This window comes from Anoplopoma fimbria, chromosome 14, assembly GCF_027596085.1.
Source record: "Anoplopoma fimbria isolate UVic2021 breed Golden Eagle Sablefish chromosome 14, Afim_UVic_2022, whole genome shotgun sequence".
Lineage (NCBI taxonomy): Eukaryota > Metazoa > Chordata > Actinopteri > Perciformes > Anoplopomatidae > Anoplopoma > Anoplopoma fimbria.
In genome coordinates this window covers 6,836,540-6,860,651 of record NC_072462.1, presented here as the reverse complement: position 1 = coordinate 6,860,651, position 24,112 = coordinate 6,836,540, and the positions used below count along the sequence as shown (strand labels likewise).

At 41.1% G+C, this 24,112-nt stretch overlaps 1 protein-coding gene across 1 annotated transcript; it reads left to right on the top strand.

Moving 5' to 3' along the window:
* Nucleotides 1-9,340: 9,340 nt before the first annotated feature.
* On the top strand, nucleotides 9,341-15,658 carry zgc:73226 (uncharacterized protein LOC402792 homolog). The gene is given in 7 exon segments (XM_054613034.1): nucleotides 9,341-9,383; nucleotides 13,093-13,179; nucleotides 13,182-13,242; nucleotides 13,501-13,582; nucleotides 14,139-14,212; nucleotides 14,950-15,096; nucleotides 15,261-15,658. Coding segments are annotated over 7 exon segments (543 nt in total). The 3' UTR covers nucleotides 15,310-15,658.
* The last annotated feature ends 8,454 nt before the right edge of the window (nucleotides 15,659-24,112 follow it).

The following is a 24,112-nucleotide window of genomic DNA, read 5'->3' as shown; positions in this document are numbered from 1 at the left end:
CTGCCAAACACATAAACAAAAATGTATGCCCGCACGTGCGTGCACACATGCAAGGACGCTTACTGCCTTTCTTTTCGTTGTGCAATTCAGCAGAATGTAAAAACAGACAAAAGTAAAAAAAGGTTCTCGTTGCCCACGTCAACGGCACAAAACAAAAACAGATACTTGTGTGTTTTTTTAAATCTGTCCTCAGCTCTGAGCTTTCTCACTCCGTTATCTCTATGGTGATGCTGAGAGAGGGCTGCTGGGGAGATTGCTGTACTATCTTCCATCAGGACACAGAACTGAGTCACACATACCACATCTCTCTCTTCCTGATTCCCTTCTGTGTTGTCTCTTTCTCCCACAAACGCTCGCTCCTCTTCTCTGCTATTCCTTCACGTCTCTTCAGCCCATTCTTCCATCCCTCTGGCGTTCATGTTTTGCTCTTATTCCCACCTCTCTGTCACTGCTGCTCGGTGAGCTTCACACTGTTTCCTTTCCTCTGTGTGGAGTCCATCTGCTTCTCTCTTGTCTCCCTTTTCCTCTCCTCCTCCTCCTCCTCACCTCTTTCTCCTCTCCTCTTTGGTTGTGTCTTCTTCTATCTCACTCTGCTCTCCTTCTGTGGATGCATGCCTTTCACGTGGGAACCTATTTATCCATCCCTCAGAGCTCTGAGCTCCGCTGTGCCTACCTCGCTGTCTGAGCGTTCGTGCTGTGAGTGGAAGTGAATGGACAGGAGGGGGAGCAAGAAGACAAGAGTGAGCAAACAGGCAGTTATGCTCTCAGATGCTCCTCTCAGTTCCCCCTGTCTTGTTCCTTTTTCCTCGCTCCCCCTTCTTCTCTGCGTCTCTCCATCATGACCTCCTCTCCGTGTCGCCATGCAAGCCCCTGTATCCTTGTATGCAAAGGGAGGGGGAGGGAGGGAGGGAGAGGGGGTGGGATGGAGAGTAGGAGGCAGTCGGAGGTGGAGCTAGTGAGTCGGTCTAATTAAAAAGCAGAGTATGTACAGCTGCAGAGAGCAGAGAGGGAGACAGCAATGGGAGGAGAGAGGGGAGCAAAAAGTGATCCAGGGGCGGAACCAAGGGACACTGAGGGAAGAAGTAGTCAGTAGGGGGTGGAAATGAGGGGGCATGGGGGTAATTTGGGGTTGGGGGTGGGGGTGGTGGCAGTGGTGGTTTAGAGACCAGCTAGTAGTGTGAGGTGGGGAAAAAAGGGAAAGAGCTGACAGGACACCAAGGTCAGTTGGGGAGGAATGCAGAAAGGTCACGCACAGAGAGAGGGAGAAAGAAGGGGGGGGGAGAAGGAGGGAGAAGGAGATAGGAACAGACAGGTAGAATTATTCTACAGATATCTCCCATATGAGTGGGGGCAGAGGCGGGGAACCGTGACCGGCAGGATAATAGAGACACATGGACAATAGCCCTCTGAAGCAGAGGCAGATCCACAGCCATCGAAGGTTAAACCGCTCCAGTGTTTTTATGCCACTTTTATATTAACATGCGTAAGTGTTGTGCATGCAAATTAAAATAAAAAAATACACCAACCTGTGTTAAATTAATCACATATTTCCGTTTTTTGTTGTCCTCTGTCTGCAGTTATGAGCCTCTTGTTTGTGTCCGGGCTTGATGGCTATCATAAAATTGATTTATTTTTCTCTTTTTCTTATAGTTATAGAACATCGTCCCCATCATCACTGCACTGGCTGATGTCGCCTGAGGCCGGTTAGTAGAAACCACTCCATTCAGCGGAGATAGAGAGATAAAGTCTACACCTACATGCTTTGAGGGCTGAGACATCTCATCGCATTTTATCAGCTCTGATCACTTATCTTGTCCCATCTCCTCTCTCGCTAACAGACTTACATTAACATCCCAGTGAATCTTGTTTTTTTTTTTTTACATCTCTCAGATGTTCAGACCCCATTTCTGGGAATCCTCATTTGAATGGACTTCGAATATAATTTCATGGAAAGAGCACAATTACTGCGACGGACTTTACAGTAATAGGAGTTGAACGGGCATAATACATATGGGGATATACCTAGGGAAGACATGGAGTGTATATGTGAATAAAGAGGCATGCCTTTCAGCTATTCATATATCCCATACAGTACATGCAAAACTTTGCATATGTTTTACATACACAATCCTTACACATAGTGGTGGTAACTATCCAGGGTCACAGTGATTAAAGTAAATCTTCAGAGGGTTGAATGAGACCCTCCACACGTTTCCTGTTATAACAACATACCATGTTATAATGATAAAAGTTTGTCTTTTTTCTAGGAAGTAATAGGAAGGACATTTAGTGACATAACAAGATAAGTGATATGTTGGTATTACAAGGAAATGTAAACAATTTGTCATAATAACATGAAAAAAATTACTTGCTATAACATGAAATAGGATCATGGAAAAATGAACTACTTGTAACTGATCAAACAGTTTTAGCCATGGTGGCATCATAATGCAAAAACAATCCAATAAACAACATGACTGACTGATTGATTGCAGATCCACATGCCTGTTCCAAAAAGCCAGATTACAAAGTAAAACATGGACCACAAATCTAAAACATGGACAAATATATAAACTAAAATCTGTTGTGCAAACCAGATAATTCAAGAACAGGCCCCAGGATCTGCACCTGCAGCTCGGTTGAAGCCGAATGACGCACTGGTTAAAGGGCTGTGCAGGGTCATGTGCTGCACTGTGAGCTTTGCTTTGACTTTGACGTCTGCGACGAGTGATGTTAAAATCCTTGCCTGTTTGTGGCTGTTGGAGACATGTCAGCGTGGTGAAGAAGCAGATGGAGGACAATGGAAAGAGGATGGACTCCATGTGTCTCTTTAAGAGGCTGAGCAGTCTATCAGCTACAGAGAGGACCTTGAGTTTAATGACGACAAAGAGCGTCTGCTGGCAGAGTTCAGGCGGTGTTTAGTTAATCATCCATTATATGTTGTTGATGTTTGAAGCTCTCCACAACCCAACTGTCCTACCGGTGATTAAAGTGGGGATGTGTGAGGGTCAAAGCATCTATGAAGAGCTAAAAAAAAAAGAAGGTCTAAATAGTTTTAGAAAAGCTTTATAGTAAAAATGTCTATTCAAATTTGGTGATTTTTAATTTTTGAATAGTACTTGAGGATCAAGTGTTCCTTTAAGGGTTAAGTAATGTTCCTACTTCTCAGGCTAAATAAACCCCAATGGATTATCTCAGCAATTACTTTTGGTGATCCTCTGACTCCTCTCTGGTTGCTCTGGTTTTTGAGCAAATACTGAAAAACTAATGATATTCCCATCAGCCTCAGCTGTCCTTTCTGTACAGACATCCGTAGTGATAAGAGTAGGTAAATAAGTAGGTAAATGCATTTTTCAAAGCATTATGCACCAAAAGGTGACCATCCCACATGGGTTTACTTCCTGTAAGTCGCTTTGGATAAAAGCGTCTGCTAAATGACTGTAATGTAATGTAATGTAATGTAATGGTTTATAAGACACAGACAAAACAAACATGAGCAATAAAATAATCAGAGCGAAGGAGCAAATGTAAGCTTATACACCTCCATGCATGTCAAACGAAGAAAAAGCAAATATGAACGCAATCCATGTTCCACATTAAAACATAACTTGGGCACATCTGGGGCACAGACTGTGCCTTTAACACATCAAACATAAAGCTCCCGCCTACGCTGTTGGTAGACGTTCAACACAAACTGAGCTAGGTGAAACACTTTGTCTGTAAACAGGTACTGAGGTCTTCAGTCTTCAGACATGGAAAACAAATCAGGTCATTCTGAAGCCTGTATCTAATAGTATGATATATAGACAATAAAACAAAAAGTGCATTTCATTTCCGACCTTCCCCGGATCACACAGGCAGAATAACACATCTCAACTGGTTCCCAGACCGACTAGTCAGGTTCAGGATGAAATAGTGCTCCCGGTAGGAAATAGACTTGGAAACCAGCCTTGGAAATAAAATATTTCTGCATGCTCCCTTTCCCAAAAATAATTATTTAAAAGTCACAATAGAAAATATATTTGGTAAATCTGCTCTTGGGCTTGGCGATACACCCACAGCCTTCCACGGTCGCAACATGTCACCCTTATGCTGCACTTCGGATGGCTTGCTTACAATAACCGCAGACTCCTGCACCGTAATCACAAAGATTTATTCAGCTGTGTATAGGTTTTACAACCCCACAAAGCTGCTAAGAGAATGCTACTGCACTTAAACTAGGCTACGTAATTATGTATGGGTGAATGTTATTGACGTGGGTCCATTTTAATGTTATTACTGCAAGGAATTGTGGGACGGCATTATCTCCTTTCCTTTCATAAAGGATGGTAAGGTGTGCCCTTTGCTAAAGGAGATGAGAAAGGAAGCACTGAAGCACCTTTATTTAGCATTTAGAGGCTCTCATCATGGCTGCCATTTAGATACTTCCAGGTCAAAAAAGACTATTCAACTGCAGACTGTCTTTGATCAACATACTATTGTAAAGAGTGTCTAGCACACATCGTGTTGTTTCAGATCTCTTTTCCACTCGGTAGCTCTCTCTCTCTCTCTCTCTCTTTATCTGGCTTTATGTTGTCCACATGAGTCCGTTACCATTCTCTCAGGGTGAACCCAGAAACTGTAATTATTATTTATCAAACTAATAATATAAGCTCTCTGCGTATAGCCAATCATGTTTTGTTTTTTTTCACAGTGCCCACAAAGCCACTAAAAGAACACCACTAGTTTCACTGGCAGTCATTAATCAGCCTCTGAGTCTGACTCACTACAAAAAAAAAAAAAAAAGTGAATTTTAAGCAGATCCTTTTATGTCCACTCGGATCAAGTCATCAATCACAAGGTTGTAGGACAGGGGACGTGCCTAATGGCGAGATCTAACTACGGCCATTACCTGAAAAGGTTTTTATTATTTTGCTATCTCAGTTTCAAGCATGATGGATGAACAAGGTGGGCAGTCATTTGCCGGACCTGACTACAACTGGCGTCTCTCTCTTTGATCTGAGCCGGGGTCCAGGACATTGTCAAAGATCTTAAGCGGCTTTGATGGATGAGGGAACTTTTTCTGCTTTGTTTCTGGGCCGAATAATGACTTTCCGTGTCCGTCCTCTTTGTCTAGGAACAAGGCTGGAGGTCAGAAGAGAAATGCTGCTTGGCAACATAATAAATGGTTGAGAAGATGGACTGTGAAAGCAGAGAGATTACGGGCTGCAGCTACACACAGGAAGGCACTAACCATACATTGCATCATTCTTATTGCTTGTTCCTCATTTCTACATTAAAAAAAAAAAAAACTCTTACAAAAGTGATTTTACAAAAAACGTTCTAAGGAATTTGTATGAAGTTGTATTACATGGTTGTTTTAATTTTGGTGCTTGTAGGAAAAATTGCCTCAGGACAAGGATATGTTTTGGTCCCATACTCCACTAGGTGGTGATATTGTTTTTCCTTTTTTGTTTCATTACAATACATTGTAAAAATAAATCAGGAAATAAAAAGATCTATTTCCATAAATGTTTTATGACACCCTTATTGTTGGTGTTGACTGAACTGCTTATTATTAGGAAGTAATCGGAGTGTAGGGGTTAAAACATGATGAGAGTATAGTGTGTGAGTATCCTCTCTGTTTGCTCTTGGCTACATGAATGAAATCCATCTCTGAGTCTGTGAGCTGCTGATGTCGCTGATGCCAAGCGTCTTAAAGGAATGTCACAGAAATAGACGATAATGGGGCCATGGGGCTCATTCGATACAGACACGAACAGAAAAATGTGAAACAAATTCTTGATCTAATTCATTAAAAATAGTGTAAATATAACACTGAGTTTCTCACATGTTCCCCAGGTATATGTTTCTGATGATGCAGCAACCGTGAACATCCTGATCGGCTCTGGTCCATTTCATTTGATGTTTTTAAGGCACACATCAAAGGGTACTCTACGGCCTATATACAGCATGCCAAAGATTAAAAGGGGGAGCTTTTAAAATGATATATACTTTCTAGATTTCGATAATAGCCTTAATAATTTTACTTCAGAACTGGGGCCCCCTAGAAAGATCTTATTTAAAGACATTTTGCATGGATATCCCTGGATTAGATACCTGAAACATTTATGTTGTAAAATGAATTTATTTTATATTTTTCAAAACAGGTTAGAGTGTAATGTTTTAGGTGTTCAGTAAAAACTGTTCCATAACAGTGAGGAAAGATGTCAAATGTATATATATATATATATATATATATATATATACATACATACATACATACATACATACATACATACATGTGTGTGTGTGTGTGTGTGTGTGTGTGTGTGTGTGTGTGTGTGTGTGTGTGTGTGTGTGTATATATATATATATATATATATATATACAGTACATATATAAAGGCAGTCCAAACAGACAAATAAATCCAAAGGGCTAAACAGGAAATTCAAAGTCCAAAAGATCAGATCAGGAAGAGGTTCAAAACAGACATGTAACAAGGTCCAGATTCCAGGTTTAAGGTAACAGATAACTGGATACAGATTACAGAGGTTAGAAAGCAAAGGTGCAAAGAACATGGCAACAACATGGAACTGGTATTGAGTGGTTTGAAAAGGGCTGGTTAAATATCTTCAGGGCTGAGGTGAAAGGGGGAACAGGTGAGCAGGTGGCCGAGGAAGGTCAGCTGACTGGAAATGGCGGAAAAGAGGCTTTTGCACGGCAGGAGGAAGCGGCTGGATGGGACCGGGGAAAAGTCAGAGGGCATCTGGTGGACAAGAAGAGAATGCCAATAAATGGGAATGTGGCTGAAGGGCAGAATGTGACAAACCATGTGTCTCTTGATCATAAACAGATCTGTTGTTTTGATAGTCAGATTGCAACAACATCTTTTTATGGACATTCATGGTGCCCGGAGGATGATTTTCCAATGTTTTTAGTGACAATAAAATGACTCCTGACTACAAAAAATCTGGTTTCCAGGGAAATGTACTGTGAATATACCAAGTAGATAAAATATCAATATGTTGGTAACCCTGCCTGTGGTACCAGTATCGGACCAGAATATATACTACTACTCCTACCACTACCCACTTTGTGGGAAAATATCAATTAACCCTTTCATTTAAAGATAAATAAAATGATTCTACTCTTTTTAGAACAAAAATGCTATGTTTAATTATTACCGCAAATTAAATGTGCGCTCATTTATACTGACAACGTTTCTAATAGTATTTACTGATTGTAACAGGAAGGTAAGAGATTCTTTACTTACACCAGACGTTTATTATTAAGTCACATATGCAATACAGTTAAAAAGCTTTTGGTTTATACTTATTCAAGTTTTTAAAAGGTGTATGTGATATTTTTCATGTTCCCCAACAAACAGTAAAATAAGGGCATAAATCAGAACTGATACATTTTTATTCTGGAGTGGTAATATTATTAGAAAATTATGCAATATCTATTTGCAAAACAATTATACTGTAATAAGGTAGCCTAATCTGTGGGGGGTGTTCAGGGCTGTAGTTGTTATTGAGGACACTGAGGCCCTGAAGTTCTGGGAAGTTGCAAGTTGTTGTTTCCAAAACAATTGCTTCATCAAATGAGTGCAACTGGTTACTGGCTAGTGTTTGTTCCTCCAGCAAGAGACTCATGTTTTTATATAGTTATTTACTACATCAGGTAGAAACTTAAATGAACCAATAACCCTTTGGAAATAAATAACCAGCTCTAATTAACAATTAGAATGCATAATTCTATACTTGATGACTTATTAAGTCTATTACCAAATAGAAAGGATACACACCAGCCGGAGGGACTGTTTTAAAGCTGGAAACCCAAAATGATGTATTACCATCATAAAAAAAAATAGTTACTACTGTAATATTCTGATTCTTGTTTTAAAGCTGGAAACCCAAAATGATGTATTACCATCATAAAAAAAAAAAGTTACTACTGTAATATTCTGATTCTTGTTTTAAAGCTGGAAACCCAAAATGATGTATTACCATCATAAAAAAAAATAGTTACTACTGTAATATTCTGATTCTTGTTCAACTCTTTAAAAAGGAAGGATCTTTAATTCCCTAGTGTTCCAGCACCAGTGCCGTTTCCTCATCCATGTATTTTCCTCTACATAAACCTGAACCATCCCTTATCCCTAACCCTAACAGAAACACTATTCAACGCTGGAACAGACTTTGACATAACTCCGGTACTGGGGGCAGTAACAGAGTTACATGGACATGTTAAACATATAGCAACACATTCATACTAACTACCCACATAACAGGAAGAACTATAGCTTAACTATAAGCTCATGATTTCCATTTTTACCAAAGCGAGACACAATTCCAACACCAAGAAACTAAATGAGCACACAGCAAAAAGGTGCTAATGCTGCTAGCAATTTCTCTACTTCATGCCTCCGGCACAAACAACATGTTATCATGAAAGCTGAGACTCCAGATTCAACAAAAAGTCTTGTCACTTTACGACCTAAAAAAAAAAACCTTTGTAAACTTTATACAGCCATAACAATTATTCATTACCCAAATGGCCTATTAATAGATCATGGCTTAACATGCCTTTTCTAAAACCTCTCGAACTTTGCTCTGCTTTATTTTATTAGCATCCGTCTGTTCACAAAAGTGATACTCTTTCATTATGATAGTTAGATTATTCAAATAGGCCATGTTAATGCAGACATATTAATTTTGGGGATGTTATTTTTAAGCAGTGGTCTGGGCCAGAAGTCTTAGTCCCTCCACTGTTGTAATAGCTGCCAGTAGATTATGTAATAATCATCAACAACAGTGAGCTGAGATAATTATGTGATGTGTGTGGTCTACATAGAAGTTAAAGTGGTGCTTGTGATTCATGTCAAATTATAAAAATGTAATGAAGTATAAATCAAAGTTTCTGTCCTAATAATTCTATGGAAAACTTATATTAAATGATCAAGTAAATTACAATATGTTGGTTAAGGTACGTTTTTTTTCAGGGCACACACCCTCTGCTGCTTCATGCACCTTTTCTTTTTTTTTTGACCTGCTGAGCCTTTAGCTTGCTTTGTTTACCTCTTCCCTCCTGGCACGTGGGACAGGGAGGGGGAGGGAGGGAGGAATGGTGGTGGGGGGGAGGGAGATGGAGATTAGCGCAGCATCGGTGCCTGGTGTCTCTTATTTAGACGACAACAAAACACACAAGAGTGATTGAGAGAAAAGCGGTCCAGGCAGAAAAACAACACCCCCACCCCCTCCCCGTTTTCCACCTGCTCGTCCTCGGCCAGAAAGTGTCAGCATCTCTCCGAGCTCCGTCCCTTCTCCATCCAGAACCCGCACCCCGGCGTTCAAGCATGTCTCTGTCCGGCTCGCAGACACCAGAGGACGGACTCTACGGTGAGTGATGGTGGTACATGAACCAGGCCGTTTGTTGATTGTTGTTTGTTTATATCATCACATTTATGCATTTGCATTACATTTATGCATTTGCATCACATGTATGCATTTATGCATTTGCCTGGACTGTTTGCTCATGTGTAGAAAACAGCTAAACCCAGATCCTTATTAAAGCTGTTGTGTGTGTGTGTGCACAGATCCATTTAATGTCCCGGATGGAAATAACAACAACATAGGTAAACAATAACCCCATTCATTCAGTGTGTTTCCAGATATGAGGTGCAGACACCGTATCATCAGTGCAGACTTGATTTAATGTCATAATGACAGCAGGTGAGAGAGGATGCCACTGGGAGAAGAAGACACACAGAGAGTGTAGTTTGCATTGTTGTTGCCACTGACACCGTCATTGTGTAAACGGATTCCCTGACTCACCTGTTTGTATCTCTGTAAGCCAATTAAGATGGAGAGATTTCCTGACGCTTATAGCTCCACTGTGCTGCGCGAACATTGCTTGGCACAGAGGATGCTGGGTAACAATGTTATGGGTGCAGGACACTCAGGGACCGTATGAAAGTGATGGGGGTGTTGAGCCTTATGCTTGACTTTTTAAAAATCAAGACAGGTTTATCAATTATGGTCCATTATTGCAACCAATACTGGAGTTTTATGGCCAATACGGAAGTTAAAAACAGTCAGATTTTATATAAATATGTATATATTAACAACCAATCTTGACTCTAATCCTTTAGAGGAGTTGTTGTTTTTTTTGTAAGAATTGTGACGAAGATACATAGTAAGTGGGACATTCTAAAGTTTTAAAATCATCTTGTCAGTATTCTGTCATTTTGTCATATAATGGTGACACGGTTTCTAAATACCTCAAACCTAGTTTCCCATTTCTGTAAAGCTATTTCTTTTTACTCATCAGCTGACACACACTCAAAAGCCGATCTATCTACAATAAGGTAGTATTGGCTGATATATTTAGCAAATGTATCATCCGAGCTCTGTTATCTGTTATGTTTGCTTTGAACGACCCCCTTAGAAAAATGAGTAATACCCAGTTTAACATGTCAGTGGAACAATATTTTTTAAACAGCCTGAATTGCACATTAGTGTTAGCAATTACCAAAAAATAATAACAAATGTGTGTAGCGCTTAGAGACAATTCCAGCTGCTCTCTATTTTTTAACTAAGGGCTACTAAATGAACGGATATTTCCAGTTTCCATCCAAATGTCCAAATTTCAATAAAAACTGCAAAAGAAAATGCAAATTTGTGTTCATCCAGTACTGTTGTGCAATTATTAAATAGTTGGTCACCCAACTGTGATTTTCAAGTCCAGTGCCATTAAATCACTCAAGAATAGTGCACCTTTTGTTTTCAAATTTCCAGCATTGGCACTTAGGTATTTTCTCTCCTCAAATTGATGTCTATAATGCAGATGCACGAAAACTCATTTGTAGTCAGTTTATCCACAAAATGTGCTTTGTAAATGCACACAAAAGGCAATTTTGGGATGTAACTTTTTCATAACTATTCAGTCTGTTGAAAAAGGTGAAATTAAATCTAAATCCGAGGCAAGAAAAAAAAAAAACTTAAGACCCTCCCCTGCTCTCCCAAAACCATCTCACTACCCTCACTTCAGCAAAAAAGCATAGATGAAATAACTCTCCCACTTTTTGCTCCCTTCCTGTCCCTTCAAATTTCTGCACTCTCCCTAAACTGGAAGCAAACATTCATAGCCAAATCAAAAACAAGCCTGTTGTGCAGCAGTTCATTGATTCTTTCAGCATCCAGCTCTTGTCCACATTACATAAAGCTGATTTGGCAGTGGCACAGATGAATGTGTAAGGGATTGCACCATATAAACTGATTTAGTGCTGCAGAATGATGACGGATAGATAAGTCAGGCAACAAGGCAGTTGTTATGTCATAACTCCCCTCTGTAGAGAAAAAAAAATCAAAAAAAACTAGGGCAATGGCACAGTTTCCCTGCTCTCCCCTCCCTCCAGCTCTGTGCCCACTCATGTCTCTATCCCCTCTGCTGCTTTTTGTGTGATTACAGAGTGTCAAAAACCCGGGTAAAATGAGGATTAGAGCGATCAGATGAGAGGGAAGGATACCATGGTAGGCAGATAAGGTGTTGATATTTTGTAAATGCTGCCTATGTCACAGAGAAGATACAGACAGCATGACAAGGGAGGAACATGGGGAGGAAGGGAGAGGGTGAATGGCTAATCTCTAACAGAAATAAGATCTTACGTAAGCAAGCATGCTGTCAGCCTGAGTTAGCCCTGCCCTACTGTTTGGCTCTGGGTGTGTGTGTGTGTGTGTGTGTGTGTGTGTGTGTGTGTGTGTGTGTGTGTGTGTGTGTGTGTGTGTGTGTGTGTGTGTGTGTGTGTGTGTGTGTGTGTGTGTGTGTGTAAATCTCTTCCTGCTAATGGACCCAACGAACCGGAGTGACCATTCATTCATTAATTTATATATAGGCTGTATGTGTTCTCCAAACTCATTGATTGAGGGACGCAGATTTTTGTTTTTACTCTTTGTCGAAGTGTTTTTGTGTACGTGTGTGTAACACTAACACAACATGAGTGCATAAGTCACCGGAGGTCAACACACACCAGTTCACTCACTCACTAACCAGTCCACACCAGTATTATAGAAGGACACTAACTGGCCGATATTGTTGAAATAATAAAATTGCAATCGTAGAAATTTTCAGGGGGAAATATGTATTGTATGAGTGATGCAGGGTTCCCTACATGCATCATTCTGAGCCTCATAATTGGATTAGTGGGTCATTCAGGGACAACAAAAGCTACAGTGGTCAGTCATATTAAATTAAATGCAGTTGGTGTAGTGGTTAGCACTGTCGCCTCACAGCAAGAGGGGCCTGGGTTCAATTCCCGGGCTGGACAACCTTCTGTGTGGAGTTTGCATGTTCTCCCCGTGTCAGCGTGGGTTCTCTCCGGGTTCTCCGGCTTCCTCCCACAGTCCAAAGACATGCAGCTTAGGTGCACTGAAGACTCTAAATTGCCCGTAGGTGTGGATGTGAGTGTGAGTGGTTGTCTGTCTCTATATGTCAGCCCTGTGATAGACTGGCGACCTGTCCAGGGTGTACCCTGCCTTCGCCCATTGACAGCTGAGATCGGCTCCAGCACCCCTGCGACCCTTAACTGGATAAGCAGGTTACGGAAAATGGATGGATGGATGGATGGATGAATTCATTATTATTTAATAAGAATGTGTTTCATGTTCTGTCACTTACAAACAAAACAACTATGAACAAAATCAATAACAGTGTTTGTCTTTACAGAATCATTAAAATAGACGTTTTGTAAAAAAAAAAATTTAAAAAAAATAAAAGAAATACAACTTAATATAAACAGTATTAATATTTTGTCGTAATTTTATTCCCAGTGACAGGTCTACTCTCAGCTGAGGGTGATGCAAAAACAAATTGTGACTGAACACTACATTTTAAGGCTATAGATTTGTTTACCTTCCTCCCGTTTACTCCTCTCTGGCTCACTGCAGTTTGACATGTGTGCATGAAGCCTCCTCGCTGTCTGCCTTCTTCACTGTCTGCCTCCTTCACTGTCTGCCTCCTTCACTGTCTGCCTTCTTCACTGTCTGCCTTCTTCACTGTCTGCCCTGAGCATCATTACAAACTCTGCTGCTCGTATTGTTTCCTCATCAGGCTCCTGGGTCGAGCTGGAGGAGCTGATTACAGCCGTGAGCCGCAGGGAGAGCCTGACAGGGACTCAGGACAGCATCTCCTCTGCCCTGCAGGGGAGCTGGAGAGGATCCTTCTGGAGGCACAGCTGGAGTGTGAGAGGAGTAGAGACAGGTAATGGAGCAGTTTGTTTGTGTGGGTTTTTCTTTTTGTTTTGTTTGTTTTCTTGTTTGGGGATTTGAGCTGCACAGCGAGGTGCAAGAATAATTTGCACAGTAATGAGTTTCATTCTGAGCTCAGTGGAACTTTGCTTGTTTTTCCACAATATGTGATTACTTTCTCCGTGTTTGTTTGTTTGTTTTAACAGAAATTGCAGTCCGTCTCTATAGTGATACTAAACCCACATTGTAATTGTCTGTTCCTGGTCCACAGTCCTCCACAAGAGGGGACTCCACGGTCCACCGGTTCCCCAAGGCCCACTAGTGAGCAGGACAGTGACTGTATCACCATACAGGTATTCATTCTGAGCACCGACATGTGTTGTTAACATCCATCAGATAAGTTCATCCTCCCTTTTGTAATCCAAAACAAATGTTTAGAAAAATACAGACATTCAATTTTGTTCTGAAATGACCTCACTGGTGGTTTATTGTTAAAGCCCATTAACTACAAATCAAATACAGTATAGTTATAATAAGATTTATTTTACATTATTGCCACCCATTAACCAAAGAACACAACCTTTTTTGTTATTGAGTTCCTATTTCCCTGCCACTCATTTAAGATTCATTAAAGTTTAACAAAAGGCTTCCGGAGACATTAAACTTGCTTGGGATTGTTCATCTACCTCATGGAAGTGTTTTTGTTTAATTGATCTGTCTTTGATCTCTCTAAAATGGTGTGTTCTTTGAGATTCCCCCCATAAGATTGAAAAGACTTACAGTATGCTCAAACTCAAGATGCATGTGGATATCAGTATCAGTTATATAAATGTGCTGATGTTTCTCAGGTTAAGTCACTTTCTCTTGTTCTACTGTTGCACAACATCTCATCCCTTATGCTTGTTGCAGGAGGAGGCTGAGCGGCGAGTGGACACTGACTGGGTGTGGGATTGGTCCAGTAGACCTGAAAATATGCCACCAAAGTAAGACCGGCTCTTTTTCAAGTCAGATTAGTTCAATTAATTTTCTTTTATAGTTATTTACTTTTGCCTTATAGTTTTGTTTTTTTTACAACATCCCTAAGTTATTAGAGTACTTACTTCTAAGCTTTTGCAAAGACGTATAGGTGTTAAACAGTTTAAAAGGAATATAGTACTTTCCTGCCAAGAGTTGGACAAGAAGATAAACCGCTCATGTCGGTGCATTAAGTGTGGAGCTGGAGGCTATTAGTTTAGCTTAGCATAAAGAGTAAAATCAGGGGAAACTGCTTGCCTAGCTTTCTCTACCTCCGAGCAATTCTAAAGCACACTAATTAGCAAGTTGTATCTAGTTTGTTTAATCGGTACAAATCAATCATTTTGTGGTTTTTATGGGGTGCTACGTGCTGCAAAACTTTCTTGGTGAGTCACCGGGTCTCTTTTAAGTTTAACTTTGACAGCATGTTCCAATACTGTCTTTAATTTTGTTTACGGATTATACCTTTGAGTGTTGAGGAGCACATGAATCGCGCTCATTTTCTTTCACACTGCCACACTTGACGTTTAATCTTCTGCAATTCAATAAGTATATTTGACAGGTAGCAGCTCTTAATGGTCTCTTTACTTTGCAGCCTTTTCTTGCATTCTCGGTCTTCTCTCTCTTGTGTTCTCATTATCTCTGTTTATTTTCTTTTTTTCTTTCCCACCCTTCGCCTGCCTGCATCACTCTACTTTCTCTGCAGAGAGTTTGTGTTTCAGCACCCGAAGCAGCAGAGCTCGCTCAGCGTGAGGAAGACGGAGGTGATGAAGAGAGGAATCTTCTCCTCCGATGTTCTCCTCATCCTCGTTCCCTCTCTGCTGGCCTCACACCTGCTCACACTTGGAGTCGGGTGAGACAAACACACAAACTTATATCCATAGCAAAACGTATCCAGAAACCCAAAACATGACTGAAACTAGTTGCAGTTGCTATGCTATGATTGGACAACTGCTGTTTGGGGGAAGGGTTTAGCGAATGATCAATAACTTTCCTTTTCTTACTTTCGGTTTTTAGGATCTACATAGGAAAGCGATTGGCCGCTTCTACAACTAGCACGCTGTGACGTCGGCTGTAGACCAACTCCCCCCCTTTGCTAACAGTCTGGCCATTAAGGTCTGACTGTTAGCGCACTAATATGCCTCCTTCCTTCTCCGTCATGGGGCAACCTTAGGACCCTGCCAATCTGTACCTCTGTCTCTCTGTCCATCTGTCTACCCAGCAGCACTCTGTCAGTCCGTCTCTCCGTCAGCCTCTGAATGTCGTAGAGCCCGGAGATCGGATGGATGCCGACCAATGAGTCAGGCTGAGGTCACTTTTACTCTCCCGGAGAGTAACACTGATCTCAACCGGTATTATCAGAGAGGAGAGATTGCCCAGATACAAGAGAAAGGAGAGAACGAGTTTTAGCCAGCTAGGACAATAAATCCCTTTGATTGGAGGAGATGAAAACAGTGATTTGGGAACAGTGCGTTCCGACGAAGTGGAGAAAGATAACATGTGGTAGCCTATCGCCCAACCTTCGAAAAAGCTAAATGTCTGTAATTTGTCAAAAGTAATGACCCTCTGTAACACTGAGCTGCTGAAAACAGTTCTGGGGTTTTTATCCTGCACTGAGCTGATGGTGTATCTAATGTAGAGACTTTTAGTTGGCTGAGTGAATGTAGGAGTGGCTCTGGTTGTGCTTTTTGTCCCTTAAACCAATTAAATATTTGACCACCGACAAAGACAATCACGATCCCATTAAACTTCACTCCTCAAAACCTTTAATGTGCCTCTTGGGTCTTTATTCTTCTCTTCAAGTCTCACCCTGGCAGTGTTTGCTGGACACATGTTCAGCTCGTTATATAATAATAAATGCAGGGAAAGCGAAGCAATTTCAGCAAGATTTACTGAATTAAGTCTGGGCCAGTAATTTTTACTGTAAGTGTACAATGTATTTTAAGATTTTGTCTGGAGATTATGTGCAGGCAATCATTTTAAACTAGACGGAAACACTTTGAAAAGCCACTGTGTCATTGACATGTTGTCAACGACACAGTGGCTTTTCAAAGTGTTTCCTTCCAGTAAATGAAACCAGAGCATCTGTTTAGAATTGATTCTCTTTTCCAGTTGAGGTAAATCACTGTGTCTTGTCCTGATAAGCTCTTTGATGGGCCTTTCACTAGTTTTTTATTATACCAGCAGAGACATTTCCTCTTGTCTAACATGACATCACACCAGCCTGGCTCTTTCCATCTGCCTTTGTAATTCCTTACCTCACAAAAGTCTTTTCTCTTTTCTTTTTTTTTATAACTAAGCTGCTGCTTGACCAGTCAAGGATTTGACATTTTATTGGTTTCCCATAAAACCAGAAAGCCGTTTCCTCTTAACATCTCATGAAAATAGCTGGCTTGGATCTAGAACGAATGGTTCCGTGCTGCCTTGAATGTAAACGTGACCATTTGCTGTCCGGCTAGACCAAACCCAATGAGTTTATCAGCCATTAACACGGCGTTTGATGTGAGGGCTCCTGCTGAGCTCGTTAAGCTACTTCTAGACACACCAAGCTGACGATGCAACAACAGGCCCGTGTTGGCAGAGCACAAAAGCATCTGGTTTCCATTCACAGACATCCACGCATTAAACACACCCACGTGTAAACTGTGCCTGGTTACTAATACATGTTTTGGCATTACTTGGACACAGCAAGGAACAACGGGAAGTACTCAGCCGGGAGGTGAAGATGTTGACATGTGCTTATATCCCCGGGCGCTTCATTGCAGCCCACTGCTCCTCCGGGATGGGTTAAATGCAGAGAATTGTAATTTCCCCATTGTGGGACTAATAAAGGATTGATTATTATTATTATTATTATTATTATTATTATAGGAAGTGTCCTTTCATCATCCTTCACTGCAAACCAATTCAATTCTGTTTTGTAATGTTGCAATTAAAGATTTTTTTTCCCCCTAAAAATTTAAAAACCTATGATGAAATACAACGAGCCAAAATGTCTCCTCTTCACAAGTGGATGAGTCGTATGTTAGCGGTTCTTGTTGAGGAAAAAAGTAACTTTTTTTTTTTTTTTTTTTTTTTTAAACCGGATCCACAGTCCCGCTGAAAATTAGGCAGGAAGTGGCAACAAAAACAGCTGCATGAAAACACACAGGAGAGCACTAAGAAGGTAAGCCACCTTCAAGCTTTATTGCCAGCCGCAATCCGTTACCTTGGCAACTGCACACAAACATGGTGACCTTTGTTGACTAAAAACAGACCAACAGCTAGAAAGGTGGACTCAGCAAAGTGTAGATCTCCGCCAGATGTGTCTGCAACAACCACTGCTGTAATGTTTGATTGAATGAATGAATGAATGAATGAATATAACCCACAATTGGCTAACCACGCCATCTAGTCCACAAGTGTATTAGAAAGGTTTTCTCTCACGCGACTAAGACAACAGATACACTCTCATTTGAATCTATGCAAATGTCTGAAACGGCATCATTTGTTCAGGTGCCCGTCTCAGCTTCGTTGTTTCAGTTAAGAGCAGCGAGTGAGTAGCCAGCAGTCAGTTAATGGCAGTATCACCTAATAAAAGATGTTTTGAGAAAGTGTGAGTCACTGCAACCCCAAGAGGTCCTTAAGTAGGAAGCCATAAATGAGCAACTGAAATAATATGCAGTTTGGTGCAGCAGTGTGCGAGATTATCTGTGGACAGACACAGAGATGCACACTGACACACGCACTATCAATCTTATTATCTCCTGGTGCCAATAATAATAAAAAATAAATTGACTTAAATTTGACAAAACAGATCTATTGTTTCTTTCACCCTCAGATGACATTATAGATCTCTGTGATTGCTTTGATAACTACAGATTGATCATAATCTAGAGAAATCATAGTAAAAGCCATGACAATAGATCAGAATTATCCTTAAAGCTATGAATTTCGGCCTGTGGATTGTCCCTGATTTAACCCCTTGAACAGTTTATCTTCAGTTGGGGAAAACAGGCAGTCACAGGTGGCACATGCTGTTGTAAATCACCATGTTCCCACACAGTTATATCCTCTGTTGCTGTGAACCTAGTGACTTCTTCATAGCAGGGGACTGTGTTAGGATCTTTCGGCACCGTATTATCCTCCCTGATTACTAGTGAAAACAACATTAAATGCCAAATGCGATTTTTCCGAGTGTGAAAGTGAAATAGCAGACTTTCAGATACATGCGCAATACGGTGGTCAGCACGAGTCTGAGCGTTTTGCGTTACGAAATAACTTGTAACTGTTGAAGGTTGAGGACAATGAAGCTGAAACAAAATGTGGAATAAATCCATTCATTTCCTGGACTCCACTATAGAGATCGGACATCTGACTCTCTCTGGGAAATGCATTATCTTCCTGCTCCTATACTGCTGGACAGGAAATAGAGTGTCGCGTTTCAAAGGGGTTTGGATGTGACCAAGAAATTCAGTTTTGCTGGCATGCTGTCCATGCATGGACATTCAAACAAGGTCACTAATGTGAGCCTCCATCTCAAGAAACTTCACTTTACCACATGTGGCCCACCTCCCCCCCCACACACAAACCACTTATTATAAGGAATAGTAGCTCATAATTCCACATGAGGGAGTGATGTTCTCCCACTCAAAAATCAGACACATAATAACACTAACCGATCCAGCACACTCCTACACGGGTAAAAAGAAAACCTTTGATCGTAAATAGTTGCGCTTAATAAATACATTCATCTCTGATATTGGATGTCTGCTTCAATGATACAGAGTCAATGTATGTAGGAGGAGATCACTACGTCGCTTCCGATGTGATTTGACATTCATTATTGCAGGATGAATGCTCTGCCGCAAACATTTTCAGACAGAGATTCTTGAGAACGCTGACTGTGTCTGAACAAATGACCCAGTGTGCTCTCCCACTATGTGTTGTTTCCCACCGTATGGCGGACCTTTTCTAGCCTGGACACGCTTGGTCTCGACGTGCCAGAACTATGAAGGATTAATGAGAGCACCTGGAATAAGGCTCAATGGAGCTCAATGCAGCACAATGCAGGGCTGTTCGTTCTGTGTAAACAAGCTGCTTAATATACTGTAATATATTTTTGTCCTCAAAAAAACTAAACCTACAAAATTGTTGGGCAATTGTTTGATACATGCGTTTCTATGTAGAACGCTTGTTGTTGCTGAGCTGACTAAAAAACGGGTATGTTTTCATCCTAACTCCTTGTCAGATGGCAAAACAGCTTCGAAAACCCTTTCCAACCTTTCCAACGTCAGAAATTGGGGAACCATGTCCAACCATTTCTTTAACTTTTCCAAAACAGACAATCCAACATTCACACCTACATCATGCCCTTTGCAAAATAAGTCGCTGTTTGAACTTTTCTTTCTAGTTTGTTTTTTCCCCAATCTTAACAGAACTAATTCTTTCCCTTTTTGTATAAATAACCGCAACCCTTCTCTCTCTCGATGGCAGCTGCCTATTCACTCCGCCTTTAAGTGTGGCTGATCGGAACAACTATAAACACTTCTCCAACACATCGTTGAAAATAGGTCTTTCCCAACAAAACCTGGCACTAAGAGTCTACAGCCATGCTTGCGGCTAATTAAGGCTTCAAGCTTAAAGCTAATATCAGCATTGCTAGCATGCAAACAATGATGATGCATGCATCTTTGTTCAGCAGGTTTTTGCAGTTTGCTAATTAGCACTAAGTACAAACTACAGGTGAGACTGATGGGAATTTAAAGTTTTGGAAGAATTTAGTGTTTGACCTGATGATTGAGGTCATGCACGAAAATTATTACAATTCATCCTGAGGGAAACATGAATGTCTGTACCACATTAAGTGGAACGCTTGTCAAGACCTTTCAAGCAAAATCTCATTCTCACACTAGAGGACAAGTCAGGGGATCACTTAAGTCATTAGGGAGTCAGCCTCTGGGGAATATGAATGGCTGTGCAAAATTGTATCGCAATCTATCTAACAGTTGTTGAGGTATTTCATTCTGGATCCAAGTGGTGATCGGACATGGCCATCCCTAGAGACATGCTGCTAACGTGGCTAAAAAAGTAAAAGGAAAGACATAAAGCTCAGAAAAATAGGAAAAGGTTGCATCAGGGGCGGTGTTGTGAAAAAGAGAGAAAGAGAAAGAGAGAGAGATTGCAGTGTGGCTGACTTGGTGTCAAGTATCTAGAGTGATATGATTGATTTACAGCAGTCTTCCAACTACACTATTAGGTGCGTAGGTGTAGGTGAGACATGCATCGAGATGGAGTGAGTGAGTTTTGAACACATCCAGCTGGTGTGAGTGACTGAATGAGCAGCTGGATAGTCTGAGATGGTCGGAGAGTGAACTCACAGTTTACACATGGCAAAACCATCAACCGCAACTTCAACCGGCGGGCTTTTTAACGGGGGCCTTCATTACGTAGCCTTGCATAATGCTGAGAAATGTAGTGAGACACTCAAACCACATTGTTGTTTTAGAAACGGTAAGTTCCCCTAATCGCACCGAGGCTATTCTGAGAATACCTTCGTGCACCTATCATCAATCTTCTGGCGTAACAGCCATGTTTTTCCATGGAGGGGGCGTCGAGGTTTACGTTACAGCTTCCACGACTGAGATCATTTCTGAGTGATTTTACAGAGAGATGTGAAGGCGGTTCGGTTCGGTCAGGTAAATGGAATTTAAAAAATATATCATTGGTTTCATTCGTTTTACTGATGTCTGCTTATAAAAATCCTGGTTTTTATTCATACACAAGCCAGGCTAATAATTTAACTCACATTCAGCTCAAACAAATATTTTTGCAGCAATTTGGTGTGAATGCCTCAAGGCCAACCACTAAATAAATCTACAATTATAATGAGCAGTGCCTCATTTTTAAAGATTTTCTGTTGCGTATTAGCTCGGAGTTCATTTTCTGATTAATTTTGGTACTATAACATTTGATGTATAATTTGTATTCATGCCCTCTATGCTGTGTTAGACGATTCCAGGAAACTCGACAGCTTTATCCACCATGACACACCAATTTGGCTCAAGAGTTTGCAGTCTAAATATGCTGCAGGATGTGGGTCCATTTATTAAGCCTCTGCCTTGAGTTCAGAGTCTGTCTTACACCAAATATTCAGGCAATTTAATGCTGTAATTTTGGGTTTGGAGTGAGTCCCTTCTACCAGACAGGGCGGAGGTTTTGATAGATAGTGCAGATTTAATGAGGTGTTGGATCAGACCTCTCTGACTTGCTGACTCGCCGCAGTTACATAACTTCATCAGGTAAGACAGGGCAGAGCTTGTAAGACACTGCGTCCCACAGTGTAATGACCATTTAAGCCCTCAGCGCCGGAGCAAGGAGACTTATGGTCACCTCCAGCTGTGGTTTGATGTGTTGTAAAGGTCTGTGTCCATACCTCAAACACTGGGGCACTGATGCAAGTCGTTTTATGAAAGAACTTCTTGTGAAGAGGAACCTTTATGTGGTGAATATAATCATTTTCTGTAATACTGTGACACAAAACCTTTTTTTCCCCTTCAAACATTCCACATCCGTAAATCTTTTTCAATTATGCCAGAAAATGTCATCAGAGAAAGAAATTATGAATGTATGTGTTCCATTTTTGTAATATGTTGTATACTTACGTGTACCAAGAGAATTAGATGGTATAGAAGAACAGCACTTTAATCCTTCCGATGTGTATATTTATGGTGTTTGTTGTCACAAAGAGTGCACGGAAAAATAACCAATTATAAACATTATTAGTAGTATTAGACTGCAAATCAACCCGCATCTTATAAATAATGACTAAAAGGTAGAGCCAGGACTGTACAGAAGCCTCTTTGGGCACTCACAGATGACTGGTGCAAACATCGTGGAGCACAGACACACACTTGAGGTGTCTCACGTTCAGCTTTGTACAGTAACAAATCAGGGCATATTACTGGATCACTGTCACACACTTTGAAATGGACCTAATGAACTAACAAAGTATGGCTGGGCAAAAAAATTGACCTTCCAAAAATCACATATCTGCTATCCAAAAATCCCGTAGTTGGTTGGTTTGGCTTTCACACCACAAACAAACCACACAAGAGTCCATTTGAAAGCGAACCAAGACCGAGCTTTCAAAATGATCGAGGTCCGGTTGTTTGGTCCGCACCAGGGTTCGATTGACTGCTTTACAACAACCCAAAGAAACCGTACAAATGACCTGAGTTTGGTTTAACCGAACCAAACGGATTAGGTGTGAAAGCCCCTTAAGGAACTTGAACACAGGAAAGAAAGTGGACACAAACAAAATAGCAAAACAAAGAAGGATGAATTTCCTCCATTGGTGGATTTGGCAAGAATAGGAAAATAAATAAAGCATTAGAAGGTCATGCATGTTTCTCCTTTTGTCAAGACATATTCCTTCAGTTAGCTAATAATGCACCACATGCTTCCTATTATGAACCTTTAATCACTCTTGTTTCTGACCGGTTTGTTTTGTTTTCTTCTATGATTCAGAGGTTTTGAAAAATGCTAATCATCAGACCTCCGCTGAGCCCAAACAAACAGTCCTCACAGTCTTTTTATGCTGAACGAAACTACTGCTTCAGGTCGGCTTCATGGGTAACACAGTACATTTTGTTGTCGTTGTGGGTTTGCTGCCATATGAGGAGAAGCTGAGTTACGAGTTTGAATGTCAAGAGTCTCAGGATTCGGTCATATTGGTATCATGAATAAAAATAGTCCTGAGATGGTGTCAGAGACATTTGAGGTTTGGTTTTATGTCCGAGCCAGCTCCAGCGTTCACTGTCTGACCTCATCTACCACGCAATGATGTGACTCAGCCCCAGTCCTCCAGCAGCCTGATGTGGTCTGTTGAGATCCTGACCACAGCTGCAGACCATGCACGGAGGTCCGTGGGGATTTCTGTGATCCAGAACCAAAACGGCTGTAAAGGCTCATTCTGTAAACCAATCAGATGGCAGATAAAACTCTGGGTGTCCTGCTGCTGACTGGATGGAGTCCATAACGGTACACAACAAAATACCGGAGCAGCAGTGTTTAGACTAACCACAAGGAACACCTGCGGTAGACATATGGAAACTATGACTCATTTGCTCCTGTTTGTTGCTATAGATACGTTGTGTTTTGTCCTTTCAAGTGGGAACATCATCTGGCAGCCACTGAAACTTGGCTTTTATTGAATTAGCGAAACATCACTACTGATTCAGTATTTTTTTTATGCTCAATGGTAGCTACTCAATCATGGAATAAGGCTCTGTTGGGTTGAAAATAAGATGCAACACGCAAAGAGGAACGGAAAAACAAACATCATTAAGACCCAAAGCCTCCTCATCTCTGCCAAATGTGGCAACTCGCGTGGTGCCAGACTTGCTGACGAGCTGGAGGCCGCGACAGCCAGAAGCCTGTCTGAAGCTTTGCTGGCCGGTTAACACGACTTGTTAAGGCGCAGGCTCCAGAACGCTCATTTCCTGACTTTGCCCCGGGCTGGAGGGGGGAAAACAAGGGCAACACGGGGAAGGTGTCACATCTGATCCCTGGAAGCAAAGTGGAAAAAGCCCCCCTGTTTCTCGGACAGAGTGTGATAAATATATAATAAATTCTAATAAAGTCTAATTGCTGGAAGTGGGAAACACTTTTTTTTTTTCTTTTTAATTCACCTCGAGCATGAACTCAAGACCAAAATATTTGGCGCTCAATTTGAGTTGAAAAATGATGTCAGTGGCCAAACATGGGTTCCTAGACTGGATGATTAGCTACTAATGTGCAGCACATTTGTTTAAGAGCCTGTGGGAGATGGTAGCAGCCAGCAGGAGCCAATGCAAAGAGATTCTCCAGGTCACTCCTTCTCTGCATGG